General features: G+C 38.6%; 1 protein-coding gene across 4 annotated transcripts in view; it reads left to right on the forward strand.

Annotated features, from left to right (window-relative positions):
• The first annotated feature begins 754 nt into the window (after window positions 1-754).
• The window catches only part of LOC143515070 (protein shisa-like-1a), a 34274-nt gene continuing 10637 nt past the window's right edge, over window positions 755-24391 (forward strand). For all 4 annotated transcript variants that reach the window (XM_077006980.1, XM_077006981.1, XM_077006983.1 and 1 more), the window contains exons 1-4: window positions 755-1070; window positions 16886-17064; window positions 18992-19205; window positions 22616-22945. In XM_077006980.1, the coding sequence (XP_076863095.1) occupies window positions 16998-17064; window positions 18992-19205; window positions 22616-22945 (611 nt within the window). In that variant the 5' untranslated portion in view covers window positions 755-1070; window positions 16886-16997. The remainder of the gene's footprint in view (window positions 1071-16885; window positions 17065-18991; window positions 19206-22615; window positions 22946-24391) is intronic.

Genomic DNA, 24391 nt, shown 5'->3' on the forward strand with positions numbered 1-24391 from the left:
CTGTCTTGGGCCAGTTGTCAAATTCAGGGCTACTGGAGACCATGACTACTGTCCCATTGATCAGTCAACCTGACAAAGAAATTGAATTGCTGACGTAAAAAATTTAACATCCACGTAACATTATTGAACTCTGGTGTCCTGAGCTCTCCAGTGAGCCATAATCCAACATATATAGGAGAACATTCAGAAATGCTCTCATTGGGAATGAAGGATGGCTTCATCCCATACACCCTGTCAGTTTAGAACAGCACTAGTAAGCTGGCTTTAGGTCACATGTAAGTTTCAGGACTGGGCAGCTGGCTCTCTCCTCCAGCCATGTTCAGCTGTCCTATGATGTTGCTTGAGTGGCAGCTCAAAAACATGCGGTGGCTGGCCAAACATGTCAGAGCTATCACCAGGTAGCTATTTTCAGTAGCTAGTTTCCATTTGTGAATTATAGTCGAGTACATTATACTCTGAATCACACATGAACGTGTTGTTCACCTGTTTATTGTAACAGTAAAACATGCAAGAGTGGACAAATATGGTGATGTTGGTGGAGTAAACTGATTTGGAATAAAATAAAACCTTAAGATATATATAGATTTTTAAGGAGCTGGAAGACACACATACAGACAGTGGAGTCAAGCTCTTCCACCATTCAGTACACCTCCCCCTCCCACCCTGTCACCCTTCCTTTCTCTCTCTCTCTCTCGCTCTCTCTCTCTCTCTCTCTCTCTCTCTCTCTCTCTCTCTCTCTCTCTCTCTACTGTCTCTGGTGCGCTCAGTATTAGCTTTACGTGTTCCTCTCTCACCCCCACTCACTCACACACTCTACTCAGAGCACTTGGACACCACTCTGAGGACTTGGCAGGCTACTCTCTCTCTCTCCCTGTCTCCCTAAAGAAGGTCTCACATTAACCTGTTCTCCAGGAGGATCCTCTGTCTCCACTCTAAATGGCACACCACAACGCTGGACCTGAGACTGAGGATCAACAGAGGAATAACTGACAAAGACGAAGAGAGGAAGGAGAGCTGGAGAAACAGGAAGAGGGATTCCCCTGTGTCTGGAGTCAACCGAAGAGACGGCGGTAAGCACAGTCTACTGCTTTTAATAAAACAAAGGGAAATCTGAAGGCAAAGTGTACAAGTGGGTTTAACCCAGTTTGAGGTGCACATATTATGAGCATTACAGCAGAGAGCATAGCTTGTGTTGAGCACATTGTGTTGAGCACATGGAGATGAGTGAAATTTGTACATCTTAGACAGTGAACTACAACATGTCCATTTAGTTTATTCTTACTCTTTTTTTACCCAAGTGTTTCCTACTCTACTCACATTCTTTCTTGGTCACAGATAAACTCTCTCTCTCTCTCACTCTCTCTCTCTCTCTTTCTCTCTCTCTCTCTCTCTCCTCTCTCTCACTGTATCTCTCTTTTTTCTCTCTCTCTCTTTCTCTCTCTCTCTTGCTCCTCATAGCATTTTCTTTATTTGTTTCACCATATGAAAGCACAGTTCTCTCTGTGCTCCAATAGGTGTGCTGTGTGTGAGCGCGCTTTTGTTCTTGCTCTCCCGTCTCTGGCGCTTGTGTGCCGCTTTCCTTCGGCTGCACTAATTGGGCTGGATTGGCACACAGAGCTGTGGTGGTAACTTAGAAACAGGCATGTTGGAGAGCTGATTGGATGACATATATGTACACAGACAGCAACATACACACACAAACACACCAGGTCTGTATGTATAAACCCCTGGTTAATGCACTTGCAGGCTGCTATGGTAGAACACAAGCACTCGTATTTGTTTTTTTCTGTCAGAAATCCTCTTGTGAGTTGTGTGCGTGTCTGGGAAGGAAAAAATACACAAAAACTGTCAGTTCGATAACAAAGAGTTAACAAGGATGCCAAATGTATGCAGAGAAAGGAATCTGTTTTAAAATCATTAATATGTGATAATACATAGTAATATACCACACTGAACTCAGAAGCCTAATATGTTCAAAGTGACACTTTTTGAAATTAACACACCATAAATTACTTATGTTATTGCCCACTATATATACTGTCAACAAAAGCAGCACAGTTTTAACACATTTCCTGTTTTATGTTTAATAAAGAAATAAAATTAGTGAAGGCTTAAATAAATCTTGACAGAGAATTAAGGCTTAAATATATATTCAGACAAATGTGTTAGTTTTCCTCCATACATTCTTCTGCATATGTCATTTTTTTCTGAAATGAATGTGATAAAGTTTCATTTAGCTCCAATATTGGCTCTACCTAATAAATGACTCAGCATTGTTCCTTATCTCAAAATAACATTATAACATCCTTATCTCAAAATAACATCCTTATCTCAAAATAACAAAATAACAAAAGTAACAAAGTAACAAAATAGTTACAAAATAGTAACTTTAAAAACGTAAAAAAAAAAAACAACATTCCCATTTTCGGTCAGTAGAAGTGTCTTTGTATATTATGAAACCAGTGAATGCTTGTAGAATAGAATATTGTTAGACACAGAAGTGTTGCTGTTCAGTTCAGCTGTGAAGCACAAACAAAATAAAACAAAGCAAAACAGACATCAATGCATTACAATTATCCAATTACACAGGCCACTTCAGCAAAATGTTTTAAAATAAATGTTTAAAAAACATATATTTATATTTTAACAAAATGTATCTATTTTATATTTATATGCTGTTTTTTTTCATCCAAATACAGTACTTCATCATTTTAAATTAGGTGCTTAATGCATATTTTGTGTAATGTATTGTGATGATTATGGGGCAAAAGTAAGATATTCGAAGGGGTGTTGGGGGGGGCTATTTTGTGAGTCACTGACCTCTAATGAAGGTGTGTACAGTGTGTGCATCTGAATCCACTAGTGTCCAACCACAGACAGGGCCCAATTATGTATATAAACTGGTTCTTCCTTCAATAAATTCAGAAGCACTTTGCTCCAGACACAGCAGACGAAGGACCTCTGTCCAAAGTGTCCTGTTTCTCTGGAGACTTTTTGTACTTCACTAGAATTTTGAGTATATACACGCAAGGTACACTAAGTACAGCATTTTCTCTGCTCCTCTTCCCTAAAGCACTCTTAGTCTGCACGAACCACTCTGAGAGAAAAAAAAACACAATTTAAGGTCAGTATAACAATATTCTGGAATATTCCTCTGTTGTTATGATTCCAGATCCATCTGTGACCACCTTAAACCTTACAGTTTACTATAAACAATTATAATTAGAAACACATTTCATAAACTAGGGCTTTTCCTCTAGCCCTCCAGCAATGTCAGGTTCTGCACACAGGACTGCTGCTGGCTGGATGTTTTCTGAGTGCCTAACAAGTCATGACCTGGCAGACACACTGGCATATGTAAAACAACTCTGCCAGCAGCACTAATGCGCCTGATAAACTTACACCAGCACAATGGTTCGCCACCCAAATAAAATCTGGTCAGCACTAGTATGGCAATGGGAAAAAAAAGAAGTGGTTATAAATGGGGCTGACTGAGGACTGTGTATTCCAACAGATGGTCTTCAGTCTGCAAATGTGGACCTGTAGCACCTGATATGCCTAATAAAGTTTCTAGTGGGTGTATGTGCAAGCTATGTGTTTCTAATAAAGTGCTGCTGAGGGTTTAATAAATTCTCCTTTAATTGCCCTGCTCTTGAAGCCCTGCACACCAGATGCAGCGATGCTCGTCTGAGTGTGACAGCGGTCCGGGGGTCTGTCTCTCACCTCCGGTTCATCCACAGCCAGCGCTGATAAGCACCATTATAAAGCACCAAACGAGTGGGAGGAAGGCACTCATCAGCTGGATCAGTCCACTTCCTGCTTTGACACTTGAATTGACACAGGAGAATTGCAACTCTTTTGGCAAAAGTGTGCTAAGGCTGGGGCAGTTAAGTAAGGGGGTTAGGACTTTCACTTTTTCCTGCGCAACACCCACAACCCGGGGGAGCCACAGGTCTGTACCTCCTGTGTGTCCATTAGTTTAGGATGATCCATACATTACTAATGACACACAATAACCTCTGATCACCACACAATGTATATGCTCTACAATAGCACATTTTAATTTTCTTACATTATGCATATTACATGGTGCTTTTCAGTGAAGGCTGAGCACATGCTGGGCCATGATTCTCCAGCTCATCTTGAGCACATCTCAGTGAACACATGAGTTAATGATAGGATGGTACTTGATGGCACTTGTCTAGTGCTTAAATCAATCATAAATCAATGCAGAACACGATCTTGCCAGCTCTGTGTAAACATTTTTTTTTATTTCAGACAGTTTGAGTACTTATAATTGAAAAATAAAAGTTGCAAAAAAATGTGGTTTTAAATGACCAATTGCTGTTTTGAAAGGTGGAGTCTGGTTTATCTCTTAGATGGTAATACAGAATGATATTATTATAATGGTTGTTAATGCTATACTTACACTCACTTACCTCTGCATTTCCCCCTAAAAGCAGTATTGATGCAATGGGACTACATTACTGTAATCCCCCAACCACTCACTGAAGACATTTTGTGCTTTCTGGTATCTAATTGTTTCCTGTCTAATGGGCAGTAATGTGATCACTACATTGATCTATGATCAGTTTAACGGTGGAAGATTCTGGGTGAATCAGGCAGGCAGCCTGATCTTAAGCATAAGATTAAGACTTCAGCACTGATCTTTCATCAGTTTCACAGGAAAGAAAAGAACCATGACATCATGACTGCCACACAGAATTTCAAATCCTTCTATCCGTAGAAGTGTATCTAACAGAATGGCAGCATGTCTATTATAAATGTTTACACTGCTCCTTTGGGGTAGATAGCATTTAATTCAATGGAACAGATGCACAGCATTTTTAATGCTTCTGGCAAATCAGATGTGACTTGTCGCAGATCTTATTTATGATATTATTTTGGAGTGGTGTCACAAAGATGGAGAAAAATTCTGAGGAGGTTCACGTTTTGCCCGTATCAAATTAAATGCATAAACATGTAATTAGGTACCTTTGTTTCTATGGAAATAGAATGAAGCTATAGAAGTATGTATTGTAACAGTATGTAAATGTGTATATCAGATGACCATACATATATTCAGTTATGTTTAAGTATGTATACTATTCATTTAAGTTTAAGCATTAATTTAAATATCTATTAGTTTAAGAATTTGTACTAATATGTAATAAATGTATAATATATAAAGCGTCAAAGAATATAATGGCTGTGGTGGTTTTGAGTTGTAATAAGTGCTAATATCACAGTAACACACATCTCTATTATTGTTTTAAAGTGATGGCTTGTAAAGTGCTGGAGTGCTTTCTGTTTACCACAGCCATGTTTCATTTCAGGCAAGTTTTTGAGCTTTGTTACATTTTATAATAAGAAACAACAATAGCATTCCCAAGATGATATGCAATCTGTTTATGTCATTACCATCAATCTGAATTATTTAGAGGCATGGCCAAAAAAAGCTTAAATACACACAAGACTATTCAATTGGGAAGACAGAGCTTGTTGTATTGGTAGTTTTAGGAGATGAAATTCCTTGTGTAAACATCTGAGATCTCTGTTGAACGTTTTGCAATGACAGTGTCTCTGCCGACCATCTTTGTTAAATATTTATAGTTCATAAGTACAGTCAGTGACAGTGGAGCAAGAGGTACAAACCTGATCAGCACCCTTAAATACTTTGTGAATGTAAAATATTCAGTTTGCATAACCCTTGCCCTCTGGTATCTCAGTGTAAGGAATCTCCTGGTACTCAAGCTTATAATGTCGTTTCTCTAATTTTTGTAGTGTGAGATGATTTAAGAGAGCGTTTGAATTTAGCCCTTGAATTTACCTTCTAATACTCTGAGACAATAAGTTCACATTCTCTCTCTCTCCTCCTGATTGTATAATGAATTCAGCTGGTTAAACACCAAGAGAGTCTTGAGGGTGGTGTCAGGTATAGAGATGATAGCCCCTGAGAGTCTAGGCATGTTTCTACAGATTTAATCAAGTTAATGTAAGTATCTTGATGAGCAGATGTTATTTTTCATTTGAGAACCATCAATTTTCTTCTCACAACTGGAAATACATACTAATATGTGAATCTTACGTGTTTGTGGCTATGGTCTACTTTAAGAGAATCCCTAAGGTTTTTCTGCATGTTTTACTCATTTGTGTTACATAATCCAAATTCTATATGAGTTCAGGTTTCAGTATGAGTTCAGGTTTCAGTAGCAGTAGCACTGTTGTTTCTGCTGCTGTTTCACCAGACTCTTTTCCAAACATCACTTTGGTAAAACTGAAGAAAGCTTGACAAGGTTCAGTTGAAAGGGTAAAGTACATATGTGTTTGTGGGGTAGAGGATCGGTCATTATTCAACTGGCTGTTCAGCTGTACAAGCATGTGGTTTTCTTGTAGTGGCATTTACATAATGCCAGTGGTTTTCTTATACTGCCATTGGCACAGCCCACTGAAGTCCACTGTACTTCTGTACTTCTGCTGTACTCTTAAAAGCTGATTCATGCTCTAATTACTGAAAGTAAGGCAGTAAAAGGCAGTAAAATTAATTTTTAACTGACCAAAACAGAACATTAGGATTGAAAGCTCTGAAAGCTCTGCCTAATTTGTAAAACATAGGGTTATGGATCACCAAGGTTGAGGTGATCCAGCAAGCGGGCAGGGAGGCAATGGTTCCTGGACCATAAAGACATAGTAATGCTCCAAGTGCTCCACCTTCAGCACTACACAGAGCTAGTTAGTATGATGATGTAGTACAATAAGGAGTGGCAACCATAAAATCTCAATGGCTCAGAGGGAGTTACATTATGTAACAGCTATGTGTTCAACTACATATCAGACATTATTTTTCAGAGCATGATGTCCTAAAAAGCTACACAAAGGCATTTAAGTCACATAACATGAAAATAACGACAGAGATACTTATTTTTTCATTGCCAATGCTTGCCTTTGGCTAGCCCTCCTGATGCATGAGATGTGACAGATAACCTGATTACGCAAGGATTGCTACCAAAGAAAATGAGCCAGATGGGGTTTTGGAAAGGAGGTTACATACAAATATAATTTAATAACAATTTATTTTGTAATGCTACTTATTTTTATTTTATTGTATTTTATTAAAATGTCATATAGGTCCTGGATCCAAATAAATAAGCCTCATAATGCAGAATCTCCATAAAGTGGACTACACTTGGATTAACAATTTCAAAGCCTATTTCAGAATGGATGGATGGATGGGTGGATGGATGGGGTACTTTATCACCAAGGGAGATTTCTGCCTTCTATCTAGGCAAGCACTCTTTCTTACTAGACTCTTGTGTATTGAAATTCATGTGCAATCTGGCTAAGACACAGATTTTTTACCTCATAGTAATAAACCTACTTCTCAATTGTACTGTTTGTGATACTGCTTTCATTATTTGCTTTTGTCAACAACCCACCATTATAGTTAAATGATGTTAGAATTTTGTATCTACTAAAGACATACATTACATGGTGACTACAATGCTGACAAATGAAAGAAAGTCCTGTAGGACTTTATCCCTCTGCCTGTCTCCTCCACCAGTGCGATATGATTTAACAGACAACGGAGCATAAAAGCTCAACGGAAGTGCGTAACCAAATCATTTCCTACCATCCACTCTCCATGTAACTAACCTCATTTGGCTCCCACTCTTTACTGAACCACACACTATCTCCCAGAAGCCTGCTTGTCAATGAGGGTCATTAGTGTCTGTGTATCATGCCAATCAAAACCTGTCTGCAGTTCCTACTAATGTACTGATGACTGCCTGGTTTAGTGAAATAATAAAATCTCCATTATAAATCAGCTAAAATCAAATCAGATTATAAGGAAGGTCATGAAATGATTGGCTGTGGTGGGGAAGTAGAGAGACAGTGAGAAAACAGAGAGACAGTGAGAAAGAGCTCTTGTGTGTGTCTTTCAGCCCTGAACAACCCCCCCACCCCACCCCCATTCCCTTGAGTGGACTTGGCTAGAACAGGGCTGCTTTCTGATTGACATGTCGTGTTTTGTTTTTGGGCTGTACAGGATAATGAGGATACAAGCATCAGAGTCAGATACTGTGTGCAAACACAGAGACTGCTGTCCAGACTTGACATTCAGAGCAGCAGACAAAAAGGACAGAAATGCAAAATCGAGTCATGGTGAATATCAAAGAATATTACCCCTAATGTCAGCAAAGGCAACAAAAACACCCATTTATTTTAAGTTGTACATAGAAGGTAAATTAAGGCAGATGGTATTTACACAAAAGTGTAAATTATAGCATTGCTTTGTCTACACTAAACGTGCTTAGGGACTGCAGATTCAATTACAACAAAATGTAAATGAAAAGCTGTTGCTTTTTACATCAAGTGTGCATAGTAATATCAAACTATGTACACTATGTGTAAATGAATGCTACTGTATAAACTGTGTGCAAATAATGGCAGATGCTACTTACTTATATACTCCATTGTAATATTCCTGTAATTTACCACTTGCAGTTTGTATACTAAGGTTGTTTTAGGTTGCTTGACAGGAGCGTAAGGGGGAGGGAGGGAATAATTGAGCAGAAGAATGATAGTACTAGGAAAAGAGGTTGATTCTGAGGAAAGTAAGGGACGGTCACAGATAGTGATAGTGTGTTCCATCATTTCCAGCTAACCAACTGCAACACATTAATCACTTAGTTTGAAGGTGTAATGAAGTGTGTTTTATTGAAGAAAGCAAAATTTAGAGGACAACACATTATTCAGTCTACATAAATGACAGCTTTGACCACAAATCAAACTATTGCTCTAAAATATGTAAGTAGATAAGAAGGTAAGAAATAAATGAAAAATAATGAAAAGTACAAAATTGTTTTTTTTAAAAGGAAGAGACAATGTTACAATGAGACACTGCTAAAGTGAGACAACGCTACACTGAAACAATCGTCGTAATGTATTTCTGATGCTCATCCACATATTCCTGCTGGACAAGTCAGTGGCCTTCAAAATGAACAGTTTTTTTTATAGATAGAACTGTTAAAATATTTTTTTACAATTAAAAAACCTTAAACCTCAGACAGGCCCGGCACCACGGGGAAAAGGGGGGGAGGGGTGGGGGGGGGTGAAAGGGAGCGTCACCCCCTCAGGCGAAGTGTCCTGCCCCCTTAATAATAACATCCAATTATTCAGGGTTCAAGGTTTATTTACCTCTGATCTATATTCATGATTCAATGAGTTACTAGTTAGCTGTGGGGCCAACCGCTGGCGATAGATCAATAACTTGCTTTCGCCATCCCGAAATTTTCTGACGCCCCCCACTGTATATGTCCTGGCGCCGGCCTGACCTCAGATAAATACTCATTTGAGTTTTTCAGTTATTCATTTCTGCAGACTCACAGATATAGCCAGACATTAATCAGACAGCATAATTATCCCAGCGAGTAAGGTAATCTAGATAGCTAGCTTAAATTGACAAAATAATTAAGTTAATTGACAAAATTATCAGCATTCTACCATAACTTATGTTATGTAACCCATCTAAACTAATGTGTTTAACATCTTGAATATTTAATGTAATTGAAAATACAAACCTCTTGATTGTCTTTGTTTAATTTAACATTAACTGGTAGTATCTTTCAACAATATCAACTTATTGTGACAGTAATATATGGTATACAATATGGTATATGGTACTGTGGTTTCTTTAATATTCATAGCACAGCTCAATACAGAAAAGGAAGAAAGCAAATGGCATGAGGCAGTCTAAAGTGCCTAAGGAGCAAAATCACTAAACTTGGTGTATGGATGAGTTGCAGTGTAAGACGTCATGAGCAGGCTCACTCCTGTAGACGCAAGGAATGCACAGCACAGACTTGCGGGACCTGCGGACTTAAATCAGGGTGTGAGGCTGATGATGGAGAGGTGCAAGTGATTATTGAATATGCAGGTGAATTAGACTGTGGGAGTGAATCTTTTTATATTTAGTATATATATATATATATATATATATATATATATATATATATATATATATATATATATTTAGTGCTAAAACAGAAATCAAACTATTTGAATGTAGCTAACAATAATACATCTTCATATGTGGAAACCTGAGATTCCATTGCTGTTATTGGCACGTAATTTACTACTAGGTTGAGTTAGGGCAAAAAGTGAAGCTGTGTGTACTTCTACTTTCCCTTAGTACAAACTGACGTTCCGAAAGCAGAAATGCTGTTTTCTTTAATCCCGTTATTCAAGGTGATCCACATGTTCATGTATATGGTCCTTCCGTGTGTCTGGGATTGATGTGCGTGTTTGTCTGTCATTCATTGCACCTTGTATCTCATTATCGTTATGTGCTGCACGTGTGTCTTGTTGTAATCAGTGTATTTAAGTATGTGTGTTTGTCAGTCTTTGTTTTACTTTGTGTCGTAGTTGTGGTGTTTTTTGTAAAAATAAATGTTTGAAGACCCGTGCTGTTAGGCATTCTGCTTCATCCTCACATTACAGAATGTATATGGAAGTAGTTTGGAGCATAAACATAGAACACCAACTTGAAATAAACAGGTGTAAATGCAAGATTACATGCTTGCAGTTTTTGGAGCAGAAACAACATTCACTGCTTGTGCCACGGGGTGATTTGAAAACAGAGAGGAGCCACAGACACCAGTAGATAATGAGATATCTTCAGAAACAGAGAAAATTTGTCATATTTTGACAACTGACTATATATTAAAATTGTGAAGATGCTAAGTTAACTGTTCCCCTTTATGTTGTTTGCAATTAAAAAATGGCAGAATAAATTCATGATCTTATCTCAATCACCACTACAGATCTCCAGTTTTTCAAAAGCTCCTCATCACCTTTGAAATATTTACCACAGAGATACAGACTGGTTGGCTGTATCAACAATTTATTATTTGTCAAAAAGTTAAGAAAATCTCTGGTGTTTTAACAGTTTTCCTTTCAAGAGTCTGGTGAATAATGATTTGAGACATTAGATACATAATGTTCAGGGTGTGTTTACTTTTGTGCAGATCTATCTAGCATAGACTAATGCGAGCATGATTCAATGGTACAGCATGGATTCTAAACAGGGAGCATCTATGGCTAAACATTCATAAATCCTCTTAGTAGAGCAGAGAAGGAGAGACACAGATAAAAGTATTAGTCTTTTGCAGATATACTACGTTACATCTTTTATGCAGTATTGGGAGGATCACATCAGTGTAACAGGACAGATGCAGCAGGAGGCGAGATTGGGCGCGACATGTCTTTAATGTCTATACTACCATAACCAAGACAAAAACGAAATGAGAAAAGGCTTTGTAGCGCTTTAAATCACATCTCATAGCGCATAACACTAAACAGTCCACAAACTCAGTACTTTCGTAAACAAACAAATGGTCCTCCATTCTCTGAAGAAAATGAGAATTAGATGTGAGAGGGAGTGTCAGTAGGTGGGGGACTGTGAGCCAAGGAGTAGTCTGGTGTGTATGTGTCTGGGTATGTCTGGGTGTGGGTGTCTCTAGGACAGGCCCACTGTGACAATCAGCACACTATAAAAAGTGAGTTATCATTAAAAGTTAATATGGATTTCTAATTTGAACACCTAGAAATAGTAGTGAATTATTAATAATCACACACACTTACTGGCTGAAAACTTTCTTTTGTTTACACAATAAGTAAATATTGCATTACTTGCTATAAAATACTAAAACACTACAAAAAGCAATTTTTATTGCAGTGCTTTGAAACAAAAACGAACTAACATCTAATTATCAACAATGAAGCTTATTAAACTTGATGCATATGGAGGATAGGGTTGTTACATTTGGTGCATCACAAATATCAAGTTTATTCAAGAACCAGAAGAAACCAGAAACAAAACAAAATTCCAGGCTGTAACTTCTTAAACATGACTAGATTATATATCAACAGATAATTTGATAAAAATATTTAAAATAATTTAAGTGGTGCACCAGTGATGATGTATATTGTGCATCTGCCACAGAAATAATGAGAGAAATAGAGAGTAAAACCGAAGAAACATGTAAAAATTTATCTGAATGAGCCCTGTTGCCAAGGTGATAATTAAAGAAACACAAAGCCAGTAACAGTGACATTTTATTATTACAAAGAATAAGTTGGAAGAGTAGCATCCAGTTAAAATCATATTCAACAGAACAATCAAACAAATTGTAAAATGTAATTAAATTGTCAACCTCTCAGTGCATAGGTGCTGGAAAAAATAAAAATTGCCATTTTTAATCCAGTTTGTTTTGTTCTTTCTTTGATGCCATCCTGAGCCTTTATCAAGAATGTCATTGTTACAGTGTCCCTTTTACCATCAATGTCCTTTTGAGTGAACAAACAACATCAAAGAGTAGCATAATCAGTTTAAGGAAAAGAATAAACCTGGGTTGAAGTGGTCTTCCTTTGTGATTGAATTCAGATCAGTGTTAAGAGAAATTAGGTTCCATATATCCTTATATAGAATTCCACCTTCCTTATTATATAATAATTAATAAAGGTAAGTAATAAGGATCCAGTTGCTACTAAAACAAAAGAAAATCTTATATTGTATCAAGGGTCAAATTCAATCTTTCCTTTTTTACTTGTTATACAGTGTTTCACAGAAATTGAAAGACCATTATTTTATGAACAAGTCGTTATTAGATTGGTCAAACTTAGTTGAAGTTTGGGACAAACACATTGCCTGAAGGTCAAGGCATCATTGTGAAGTTAAATGTGTAATTTCGGGGGGAAACCTAACATGCTCTCATGTTATAAGTGTCAGGGTTAGTCCCTCCCTAACTCTATGTCAATGCACTTGCTTGTTTTCTTTTAACATGTATTTCTTTGTTTTGTTCATGTCCCCTTGTTTCATTCTTCGTCCCTGATGGTTTACACATGTGTCTAGTTTATTCCATTGTTAGCCTATGTGTGTATATATACCAAGTCTGCAGTTCATTTCCGCTGGTTATTTCGTTAATAGTGCCTCATGTTTGTTAGAGTAAAAGTCTGTTATCTTTATTGTATGTAGTTATCATTGTCTTTTTATCCAAGCCTCTTCGTATTTGTTATCCTCCGTGTTTTGTACCTCTACCTTCGTCATGTCTCTTCATGTTGGTTGTATGTCACTGTTGGGTTGCCCCTGGTCTACGACTTTGGACCGTCAAACAGACTCTCATATGATATCGGATTTGCCCTTAATAGATCTTGCTCCTTCAGTGTTTGTGTCTGCCTCTCTATTGTTCCACATTACAAGAGAAATACATCTGGAAAGGAACTCAACTTGCCAAAACATTTTTCTGTTATTATCTGCAAATCAAACACATGAAGTCTAGAATTGCACAATTGCCTTACCCCCTCAGAATGTCATATAGTCCTATAGGGAACTCATTATCAAGTAACAGAACTGTAGGTAGTGACTGTAATTTTGACACATCTGCCCTCTGCTAACAAACCCTACATGAATCATTTTAGTTTGTATGTTCTGCATTTGGCATTTACTCTTATCCAGAGTGGCTTTGTGTTTGTGCTCCCTAGACATTGAACCTTGGTGTTAGCACCTTGCTCTGCTAGGTGAAGTACCGGACCACATTTTCACATGTTAACATCCAGTTGAAGAGCATAAAGCATACTTAGCTGGCTACAAACTAGTCATATGTAAAGTCAAGCACAAATATTAAAACTCTGCTTAATATTCAGAGCTTCAGTCAGCTGGTGCATATAGCTGCAAAGGGAGAAGCACAGACAGCAGAGTAGAGAAAGAGTGAAAGGGGGGGTGAGATGGGGCGGGGGTTAAGAAAAAAAAAGTAGATTAGATTAATGAGATGTACGGCAGACTGAACCAGTGGTCTTTATCACCTCTGACCTTGGTGCGTTCTGTCACAGACACCCAGTTCTGTGACACACAGAATAAGAATTATAACTCATTCACTGACAGGTCAAGGTATAACCCTGTCATGACAAATAAGAAGGTATGTGCCATATATAGGTCACATTCAACATAAAATTAGAATCAGAAATGTTTGTCACTTAGACAATGCTCAGAGGTTGGAGACTGAGATAATTAAAGGCAGGTTGTTTCCTTCATTGGCCATTATGTTTGGTCACTGAAGGGCATGTCACCAGTTTTCTCAGGTTTAGTTTCTCACTATATGCCATCCACTTGGGCCCAGTGGGTGGTTTCAAGATATAATCACTTTTCTTACACTATAACAGAAAAGACGTTCTCTCTTTTAAAATACCCACTCTCCCATTCTAACACATTACCCTTTGTTTCCCGTCAAAGGAAGCATGAACCATCAAATATCTGGATTGCCCATGGTGAACTATTTACACCTTCAAACTTTCTTTCTTCCTTCTAGGCCAACTTCCAGCTGTCTCCTCTCTGTCTCTCCTCTGTGCTTACACCTGTTCTGGTCTGTTCTGGGACACCCAGCCTTTCTGCTTGAGCGGATGCGGCACTGTTCTCCAGTGTAAAATCTCAGAGTTCCGCTGCCCCTTTATGTCCATGGTCGATCTTCACCTCAAACCTCACTGAAGGTGTGAGCTGTATTCAGAAGTGAACAAGTTGATTGCCACAGTGGAATTTGATAAAGGTAGTCACCTTATATGTAAGTAAAATAGGACTTTTACCATTCAGCATGTGCTCATGCACTCATCACTTTATCAGTTGCCAGGTCTGTCTAACGAGACGAAAAACCACTGCAGTGACAGGCTTGAAAAAGCATTTTTTTTTTACTTTAATTACATTCTGTGGGCGGAAATATGTCTTATTAAATGTTGGCCAGCAGATGCATCAGTACTCTTAAAGCGATGATGAGAATCCTACCATCAGTTTGAATGGAAAAAAGCCCACAGCACTTCCTACTCACTCTTGTTTTTCCTCTTTACACACGGGTATACGTTCCTTAGACATGTCGTCCTGTCACATCTGTCACTTGATTACAACACAGAATGCCTCGACTGTGAAGGATTTTTCTCTCACACACGTTGTTGATCTGTGTGTTTGTGTGTGTGTGTGTGTGTGTGTGTGTGTGCGTGTGTGTGTGTGCATGATTGTGAGTTTCTGCTTGAGTGGGTCCAATGCTCTTAATTGTAGTCTTTTTTTACAGTTAACTATGCTTATAGTAGAGCATGATGAAGGTTACCTTTGTGTTCTACGAGTAGTGACAGAACCACTTTCCCTCTTAGATCTATTGTCCCATTGTCAAGACTCCTGGGATATTACTAGAGCTGAAATGGACAAATGAAGGCCATGTGCTCCAGTGATGAGAGAAAACTTCATGCCAAATCTGATGGAAACCTGTAAAGGCCCCAGAGACAAGGGAGGATAACACTATGCCCCTGTCCCTAAGGACAAAACTAGCAGATGTAAACAAAGATCAGGGGAGCACAACCCAGAAACATGTCTTCTGCACTTACAGAGGTTTTGTAAATGTGCTGTCATCCACAGAACAGCAGTAGCAGTGACTGTTAACACTGAATGAAGAACAGGTGCAGCTCTCATTTGTTCCTGTTCACTGTGGCTTGCCACCTCATTACATGAGTTCTGCTACATGCAGGCACAGTTCCACTGAAGTGGAATGCCTCAAATGCTCCCAGCAGTATGCATTTTTACACAGATGGGTAGAGAGGCTGTGCTGCCTGTCACGTTGCAGATGAACCTCAGCATTAACCAGGTCAGTCTCATGACCTCAATATCAGTCCCAACGAAAGTTCAAGGACTTAGACTGGGTATGGATGGACCTGGACCTTTACAAACAATACGGGCTTTTCAGAGAACAGGAACAGCCTAAAAGGGGAGACTTCACTGCAGGAGGCAACCTAATATCAACCTAATATCAAATTCAATTAAATGGCTCCTGTATACATCACAAAACACACTCCCAATAAATTTGCATCAGGTCCATTGTGAAAAATCTGTCTTAAAAACAGAAGTCCACCAGAACTACTACATATCAAATCAAAGTAGAGACAGTCATGACAAATTGCCAGAGAGCGAGGGATGACCTTGAAGTGACAGTAAAATAAAAGCTATTTTCTCAGAAAGTGCTTGCATTGGACAAGCCACTGCAAAGAGAGCGGACTGTTTATATTCACTACACACTCACAGATGCTAGATGCTGTTATGGCCCCCGTTATCTGAGAGGCCTCTGTGGTTCAAGCTGATGTATCAACACCAAAATAGAAGATGAACTGGAAAAATGTAGTGCTTCTAATGTGGACACCTCCTTGGGCCTCCACTGTGAAGAGATGGAAAAAGCAGTGATATTTAGAGATTTAGTTGTAAGAATGTCAAAACAGAAATGTGGCTGCTTTAAGTGTATTTAGTTCAACAATCCCCTCCATGTAATTTGCTGTTACTCTGTATTTTTGCATCTTGCTTCTGTATTGTAACATACAATTACTGTAGAGAGCATATACAGCTATCTGAGTCTTTGTGAACTCTGCTGAATTTATTAGCTTTGGTGACCCTTAATACCCTTGGGAAATTACCAGGCATAATAACAGAGGGAGGTAGACACTTTGAATTATAGCTTTTCTCTGTTAATGTGTTTGTGTAAATGAGTGTACTGTTACTAGATCATACACAGGAGAAATGCACCTTTGAGTAAAAATCACCATAAAAGAGTTGTATAATATTGTTAAAGCAGATGATTAATTATACTTAATAGTAAATAGGAATTTAACTGCTGTGTTTTTTAACTGCTTTATAATTTGGGCAATAGTACCAGTATTTTATTTCATGTTGTTCACATCTATCAGACAACTGATCACAAATAAGCAAGCCCATAGTCTATAGACAAAAAAACCCCATAACTTCAAACTCCATAACGGTTGGTCTGTAAATCCATGATGATCAGCTGTATTTTCCTAACAGGTGGCCTGTCAGGTTGCTGTAGCCATGACCAGAGTGAGCCAGACATGAAACATGATGTCTGAGCTCATCTGAAGCTGCCCACCCTCCCCCACCCCTGAGGGAGGACAAGAAGATGTGTGTCACTAACCATCAGTCCTTCAACATCCTGGCCATCATATTGCTCCTGCTTTCGACATCAGGTAAGAGCCCTATAGCTGAAGGGTTGACTATACAAGAACTGGGAAATCCTTATAGTATGGATACATGTTTACTTTTACATGTTTTATCCATTTTTGTTATTATTTGTTTTATGTCTAATGTTCTATTCTTATGTACAGTATTTTGTTTCGGCTGCTGTTCTTAAAGTGCTCTATAAATAAAGTTTATGTTGGATTGGGATGTGGCTTCTTGTAGCGAACCCAAATCCTAGCCTAAATTCTATGCCACATGATATCATGGTTTTGGCTGCAAACATTTTTTAGTCAGCAACTCACTGCAATGTCTTACTGATAAGTTTAATAACTACCGATTAGAATTCAATTTCAATTTTTAAGTTCAATTTTAGTATAATTATTATTTCATAAACATGTCCCCTGTGTTTTGCTTCATTTGTAGGACATGAGATGATAAAAATTTAATCCGACTAGACTGATTCACAAAATCAGAGAGCATGGATAAAGCCTAATCAAACCACAATTCCTGTTTGATTTTTAGAAGAAATAACTTGGTTTAAAAACACTTGGCTGGACTTGAAGTCAGAGAAATACACTGAATATATGATACGACCAGTGTAGAGAAAACTGACTATGCTGTAGATTATGCAGTGATCAGGTCCTCCTATTTTGAAGAATGTTAAGCCTCGATTTATTAATAATGTGCCGCAAAAAATATTTTAAATGAACCACATTTGTATCAAAATATGTAAACAAAATGACAAATCCACATAATTTATCTCATTAAAGAAGGTGTTCCTTGTTTATTTGAAGAGGCAGAAATAGCAGCTCTCATTTTTCGGCTTCTTGTTTGCCAAAAGTCGAAACAAACCACTGTGGAGCTACTGAACCTCCCATCATGACCCCTCTGTTATTCTCTGCCGATTTTCTTTTGAGGCATCTCAAATAGAGCACATCAAAGACAGCATCTGTTGCTTCACTTTCATCTGAGTGGTAATGACTTGAGATTTTCCTCCTTTCTGAACTGGCGCCTCTCAGCTAATTGAACCAAAGAAATAGAGTTGACACATTTATCTATGTTTGGACTATTCAAAAAGGGTTCAACCTCAGTCGTGTGTTGGAGGTTACACTTTGGTCAGACATAAAAGGGCTAAATAGTAAACCTAGAACCTAGAGCAGCATGCTAATTACACTGTCAGGCAATTCTCAAAGCACAATTTAAATGTGATTGGACCCTCCCAGTACACATTTCTTCAGGGGAACCCTAGGCCCTAAAGGAACTTTCTGAGCATTCCACCTTAATATTGGATTAACAATGAATGATTTTGGATAGAGTTTGGATGATTTTGCCCAGAACTGTCCTAGAGTAGCTAGAGTTAAATTACTCCAGAAGTGACAAATTAGTATATTTGTATATGTGATGATGGGTGCAGGGAGAAGGACGAGGCACTGAGTCCAGTCTTCCTTGCACACACGACACACATTATTTATACAAAAGCGCAGACAGCGCAGGAATACCATTCACAGTCAGTCACATAAAAGACTCTGACAAAGACGAGTGGAACATTGCGCGAATGCACATTAAATAGACAACCCACATAAGCCCCAGGTGATCACGAGACGAGCCACAGGTGAGACCAATGAACAGGCTCAGACACAACCACACCCATGAAGATCCACAGATGCAGACGACTAAACGTAGACAACATAAACACACACCCAAAGGGGAGGGGTCAGGGGCTGTACCGTGACAGTATATAGTGGTCATTTAATCCATATTTGTATCTAGTGACTTTATAGTGAGAGTATTCACTTTTCCAGTTTATCAAGTCTTTTTAGATTTGACCATAATTCTCTTCAGTAAATTTAGAAAATGCTTAGAAAATGTTAAAATGATCTAATAATAAGTCGTACTTATTTTTTATTTGTTGCAATTGTGTTCCACCTCCTGCAGCTCTTTCTGCCCATTTTCGGGTGTGTGAGCCCTACACTGACCACAAAGGGCGCTACCACTTTGGATTCCATTGCCCTCGTCTCTCTGACAACAAGACCTACATGTTCTGCTGTCACCACAACAACACTGCCTTCAAATACTGCTGCAATGATACAGAGTTTCAAACAATCATGCAGGTCAACCTTACAACCACTCTGGATGGTTACGGACACAAGTAAGTAATTTCATCTGAGAAGTAGATCACTCGTGTTAAAGATCTTGGTAAATGTATTTATTATGGTGATAGATTATGTGTGTGGTTCTGTTGTGTGTATTTATAAATTTATTTCTAAAAAAATCTATATTATTACAGGTCAATGTATTATAATGTTATTTTTATATGTTTTTGATTTTACTTATAACTGGATCACAGCCAATTATTCTATATTCAGCCTTAATTTTGACAGGACACAAGCTAACACATCTACTAGTCCATTACATATTTTCCAGCTGATGGCTGGACCCACAGTGTTATGTTAACACCTTCCTTCCTATTAAGAAAGAGCAAATAGCCACCCAGACATATGTAAGCCACAGATGGATGGAGGTCCTGGTTTGACTATTTTAACCTGCTCCAACAAATTGGAATGCATATGTTGTAGATTGTGGGATTATTAGCATGACTCCAATCAAATGCATCCTACACAGTGCAGATAGCAAAATGTGATAAAAAGCTAAATCTGGACCTCATGTGAATAGGACATTTTATACTAATCCTAGAGTAGCATCTCTATATAACATTTTGGATTTAAATGAGGCTGAGCTTGACAGCAAGTGCATTACACAGTGTTTTCATAAAAATGCATCCATGAAAATAATTACATGGAAAACATTTTCTAATTGCACTTGTAATTAAACTACTGTTTAAACATCATATTTGGACTGTACCTTTCCTCTGTAAATCACTGAATAAAAATGTCAGCCAAGTCAATAAACAGAAATGTCCTTTACACAGATTACCCCGTGTCAAGTCCCCCTTGTACTTGCATTTGAAAAAGATTTGAAAACAGTGGTCTACTTTCAGTACATACACACACAGACACAAAAAACAAAAACATAAATTGACCAGACCAGATTCCACCAGGACAGAATCACGTTGCTGCTTTGTCTCATAATAGAAATGCTTTGGTGGCCTCTTGCTCAGTACGGGTCCATCACTAATGGTCACACCAGGCTGTACTCACTTACACTGCTCAAGTGTTTTGTGTGAAGAAGGACAACCTGGTGAGAAGCCATTTCATTCACATTTGTGGTCAGCAGGACATGACCAGTGATATTTGTCACTGCCTTCAGGTTAAAATGCCTGCAGAGCTGTTCACAACAACTCTGCAGTGGAGAAATGGGACTCAAAGTTACCACATAATAATGGACAAACCAAACTTTGAGTTAAAAAGAGCTGTTTCTCCTTGAATCTTTTACTAGCCTAGTAGAGTCCATATTAGAACTGACGAGCTTCTGTTTAACTCTGAGTGCTGATAAAGGTAGTGGCCTGTTGTCTTTGCCTTATATCTCAGCTGGCCAATTCCCTTCTACGCCTAATGCATGTGGAATCTAAATATTGCTCACTTTCTTGCTATTTTCTACTTTGCTGGTACAGTAATTGGAATAGGGTGACTAGATTTGTGTTTCTGAAAAAGAGGACACCTTTTACAAACTTATTTTTCTAGCAGCGTGTGTTTTCGATTGTTGGGGGGGTTTAGCATCGTTGACGGGGGGAAGGGGGGGTGGGGGGGGGTGGATGGGGGAGGGCTTCAGCGTGTATCAAACCCTAGACGTCGGATTGGCTACCATGTATGTCAATCAAAATACAACCGTCAATGCAGATGGACGATAGCCTGTCATTCCTCCACTACTTTTTAATGTCATGCGATCTACCCACACTTCATTCGCAAAATCCCGGACGATTTTGAAATTCCCCCCAGACATTTATTTAGGTCTCAAAAGTAGGACATGTCCGGGGAAAAGAGGACGTCTGGTCACCCTAAATTGGAAGTCATCAGTATCCAACTTTTCAGCTTTCACAGCTGTATGACTTAGAGATTCATAAGCACTAATTGCTCCTCCATGCAGGTTTTGATAGTATTCGTTTCTAATCCAAACCAAACCAAGAAGGAATAGTAACTTTCTCAGTTTGAACAAAGACAAGCTAAAACCTTGCAGAGAGATCCTAAATCTCTGGTATCTACTGTACAATATAAGGAAGGGTTGCTAAGCTTACTACATTGTTAGAATTGTGTCATACTTAATCATTTGTTTACACCTGAACTTTATTCCAGGTCTCTCACCAAATTATCTATATATTTTTGGCATCATTGGTATCATTATTGATACTAAAAAACATGTATACCCTTATTAGCTCCCAAATTGATCTGTCATTCCATCTTCATTCCTGACATAATGCTGAACAGTCCTTAATTAGTTCATGCAACACGCTGCAGCTTGGGTGCTCACACACAGTAAGAAAACTGCATATCACCCTGTTCCTTATCAGCTACACTGGTTTTCAGTCTATTCTTGCATGAGGTTCAGACTTACTGCTTACTGCATCTAAAGCCCACACTTATCTCACCCCCACTTATCTCACCGAGCTCCAGCATTATTCCAGCACCCATCATACCCTCAGGTCCTCTGGCAGCAGACAGGCTGTTTGCAGGACCACACACACACACCACACACACACACACCACACTCTTTTCAGGTTGTTCAGTGCTCAAGCCCCCAAAAACTGCCGTTCACTGCCCCAACCGCTGCTGTTACATTTCTGCAGAACACAGCTGAAGATCTTTCTCCTTATTCTTTATTCAGCACTACTCTTCTCCATCTCTCTGAAGCATAGGCTTTTATCTTTGATCAGTTGCAAAGTAACCTTTGGTTTAAATAAAGGCATGTAGATTAATAAAATATTATAATAAACTGTTAAATTCAGATGTCTGCTGTTCACCTTAGCAGAAATTGGCAAAAAGATCATTGTAACAAAGATAAAGCTTAAAAGAACAAGGCTCCATCTCCCAAATTCATCTTAGGGTTCAGCTCATCATACATGAGAGTTTTTGTGTAATGTTTTTCAAGGAACATCTTTGATTTATGATGCTTTTGGGGAATCCTGCACAGACCATTTTAAGCACTGCAAAGCCTTCATGTTTCTAGGGGATTTTTAAAATAGCCAGTTTTTAAATGTCCACCCAGTCTAAATAAAAACAGCAATTATTCCCAGCTAATTTAACAAAATAAGTATATAAAAGATCTAATACCATGAGCCTAAACAGCAGACACTTTACAATGTAACACAATTTCACTTTGTGCCTCTGTTGAGTAACCAAGACAAAATTACCCTGAGCTGGATTCTTTCACATTTACATCTATTTTTTCTTAACGGTAACCCTATCTTTAGATTGTACCTTTGCACTGACTATAACACTATAAAAACTTTTGTTGAATGAGGTTTAAATAAGTGAACCTTTAAAAACCTTAAAAATTTAAGCAAGCATCATTGTCATTGTGAACTTTGACCATCTAACAGCTTTGGCGCCATAAAACGAAAATGGTCAAATTTATGCTGTATCCTTTTCCTGTGTTTTCTCACAGTAACTACACGGCTCTTGTTGGGGTGTGGATCTACGGATTTTTCGTCATGGTGCTACTGGCACTGGACTTCCTCTACTACTCAGCCATGAACTACGAGGTGTGCCGAGTGTACCTGGAGAAGTGGGGGCTCGGGGGCCGCTGGCTGAAACAAGCTCGGAGTCAGTGGCACCGGGCAGAGCTAGAGGAGAGCCAGGGGCAGCTTCATCAGCCTGGAGGTCCAACAGCACTGTCACACTGCCCACAGCAGCACTGTCACAGCCAGCCCAGACACAGCCTAAAGGCAGAGACCCAGAGTCCAACACATACCGCATACAACACGTCAGTTGCCTGGTGAGTTGAAGCACACAATACTTTTGTTGAGCACTAACATTTATTTGAAATGCTTGTTTACATCAGATACAGTATATTCTTTAATTATTATAAATCTTTTTTATGATTTCTCTACCCATTTTTAATTTCTTACACTTACTTACTCTTACACACATACATATATGTATAAAAAATACAGCATTATGATGATTTTTCACAGTAAGGATCTGACCCCTCATTATAAATGTTCTATTTTCATTACTAAGTACTATATGCATAGGTTACTAAGATGATAGAACTAGGGTGTACTGAAGGATTATTTAAGATTGGTTCTTCATGCTAAGGTTTCCTTAAATATGACATATATGGATTCATTCATTCATTATCCAAACCACTTAAGCCCACTAGTCGAGGTCACGGGGGGCAATGGGCAGGTTGCCAGTCCAACATATGGCCAACACACACGCTCACACCTACGGGCAATTTAGAGCGATCAATCACCCTACTATGCATGTCTTTGGACTGTGGGAGGAAACCAGAGTACCCAGAGAAAACCCACACAAGCACAGGGAGAACATGCAAACTCCACACAGAGCAGCCCAGACCAAGAATCGAACCCAAACTGCCTTGCTGTGAGGCGACAGTGCTAACCACCACACCACCATGGCACCTACATATATCAACTGATGTTTTATTCTGTTTCTCAAAATGTACTAAAAAGAAAGAAATCTTGCACTGTCAATCAACTGAAGTTCAGTAGCTTAAAGCCAGTTTTTCCAGTGCCTGGACGTGATTTATTTTATGCAACACAAAGGTTTTCTCTAAATTTCACTGAAAATATATTAAAGGTGCAGAATGACTTTGGGCTGTTCAGCACAAACACATTATTAATTAAAGTCTTATTATAGAGATAGCATCTCTGTCTCTGACCTTTGGCCAGGCCAACTTTGAGCACTTCAGGCCTTTGCTTGCCTGTCTTCCTGCTCCAGTCTGTAATAAATGAATATGAGGAAGTCTTTGACAAACAGTCCTATGAGCTGCACACATTCATACTGAAAGCTAAAGTCTGAAAACATTCTCATGCATGGCCGCACTTACACACTTGAGAAGGTAGCCTTGACAGATGTTCCAAGAGTTCTGTAGCAGTGAATACTATCATACTACTAATCTAATTAAACTTGTCTGCTCTGCAGAAGCCCCTCATTAAACACACCACTATAACCTTAGATAATGGTGTTGTCAAGTCATGGATCACAGTTCCTGTACTTTCCTGTTCCTTATTCTCCCAGTAGCCATTCAGATTAAGGACTAGAGAACAGGAACAATATTTGCCTGCTTTTTAAGTGTTGGTAATTTTTAGATATAAAATCTTTAGCTGGAAAACCACTGTATGTACGCATTTTAGGTCCTTTAGTCAGGTGACTATCCAATCCAGCACTTTTCTATTGTCTGCTTAGCATTTAAAGA

This window comes from Brachyhypopomus gauderio, chromosome 5, assembly GCF_052324685.1.
Source record: "Brachyhypopomus gauderio isolate BG-103 chromosome 5, BGAUD_0.2, whole genome shotgun sequence".
Classification (NCBI taxonomy): Eukaryota; Metazoa; Chordata; class Actinopteri; order Gymnotiformes; family Hypopomidae; genus Brachyhypopomus; species Brachyhypopomus gauderio.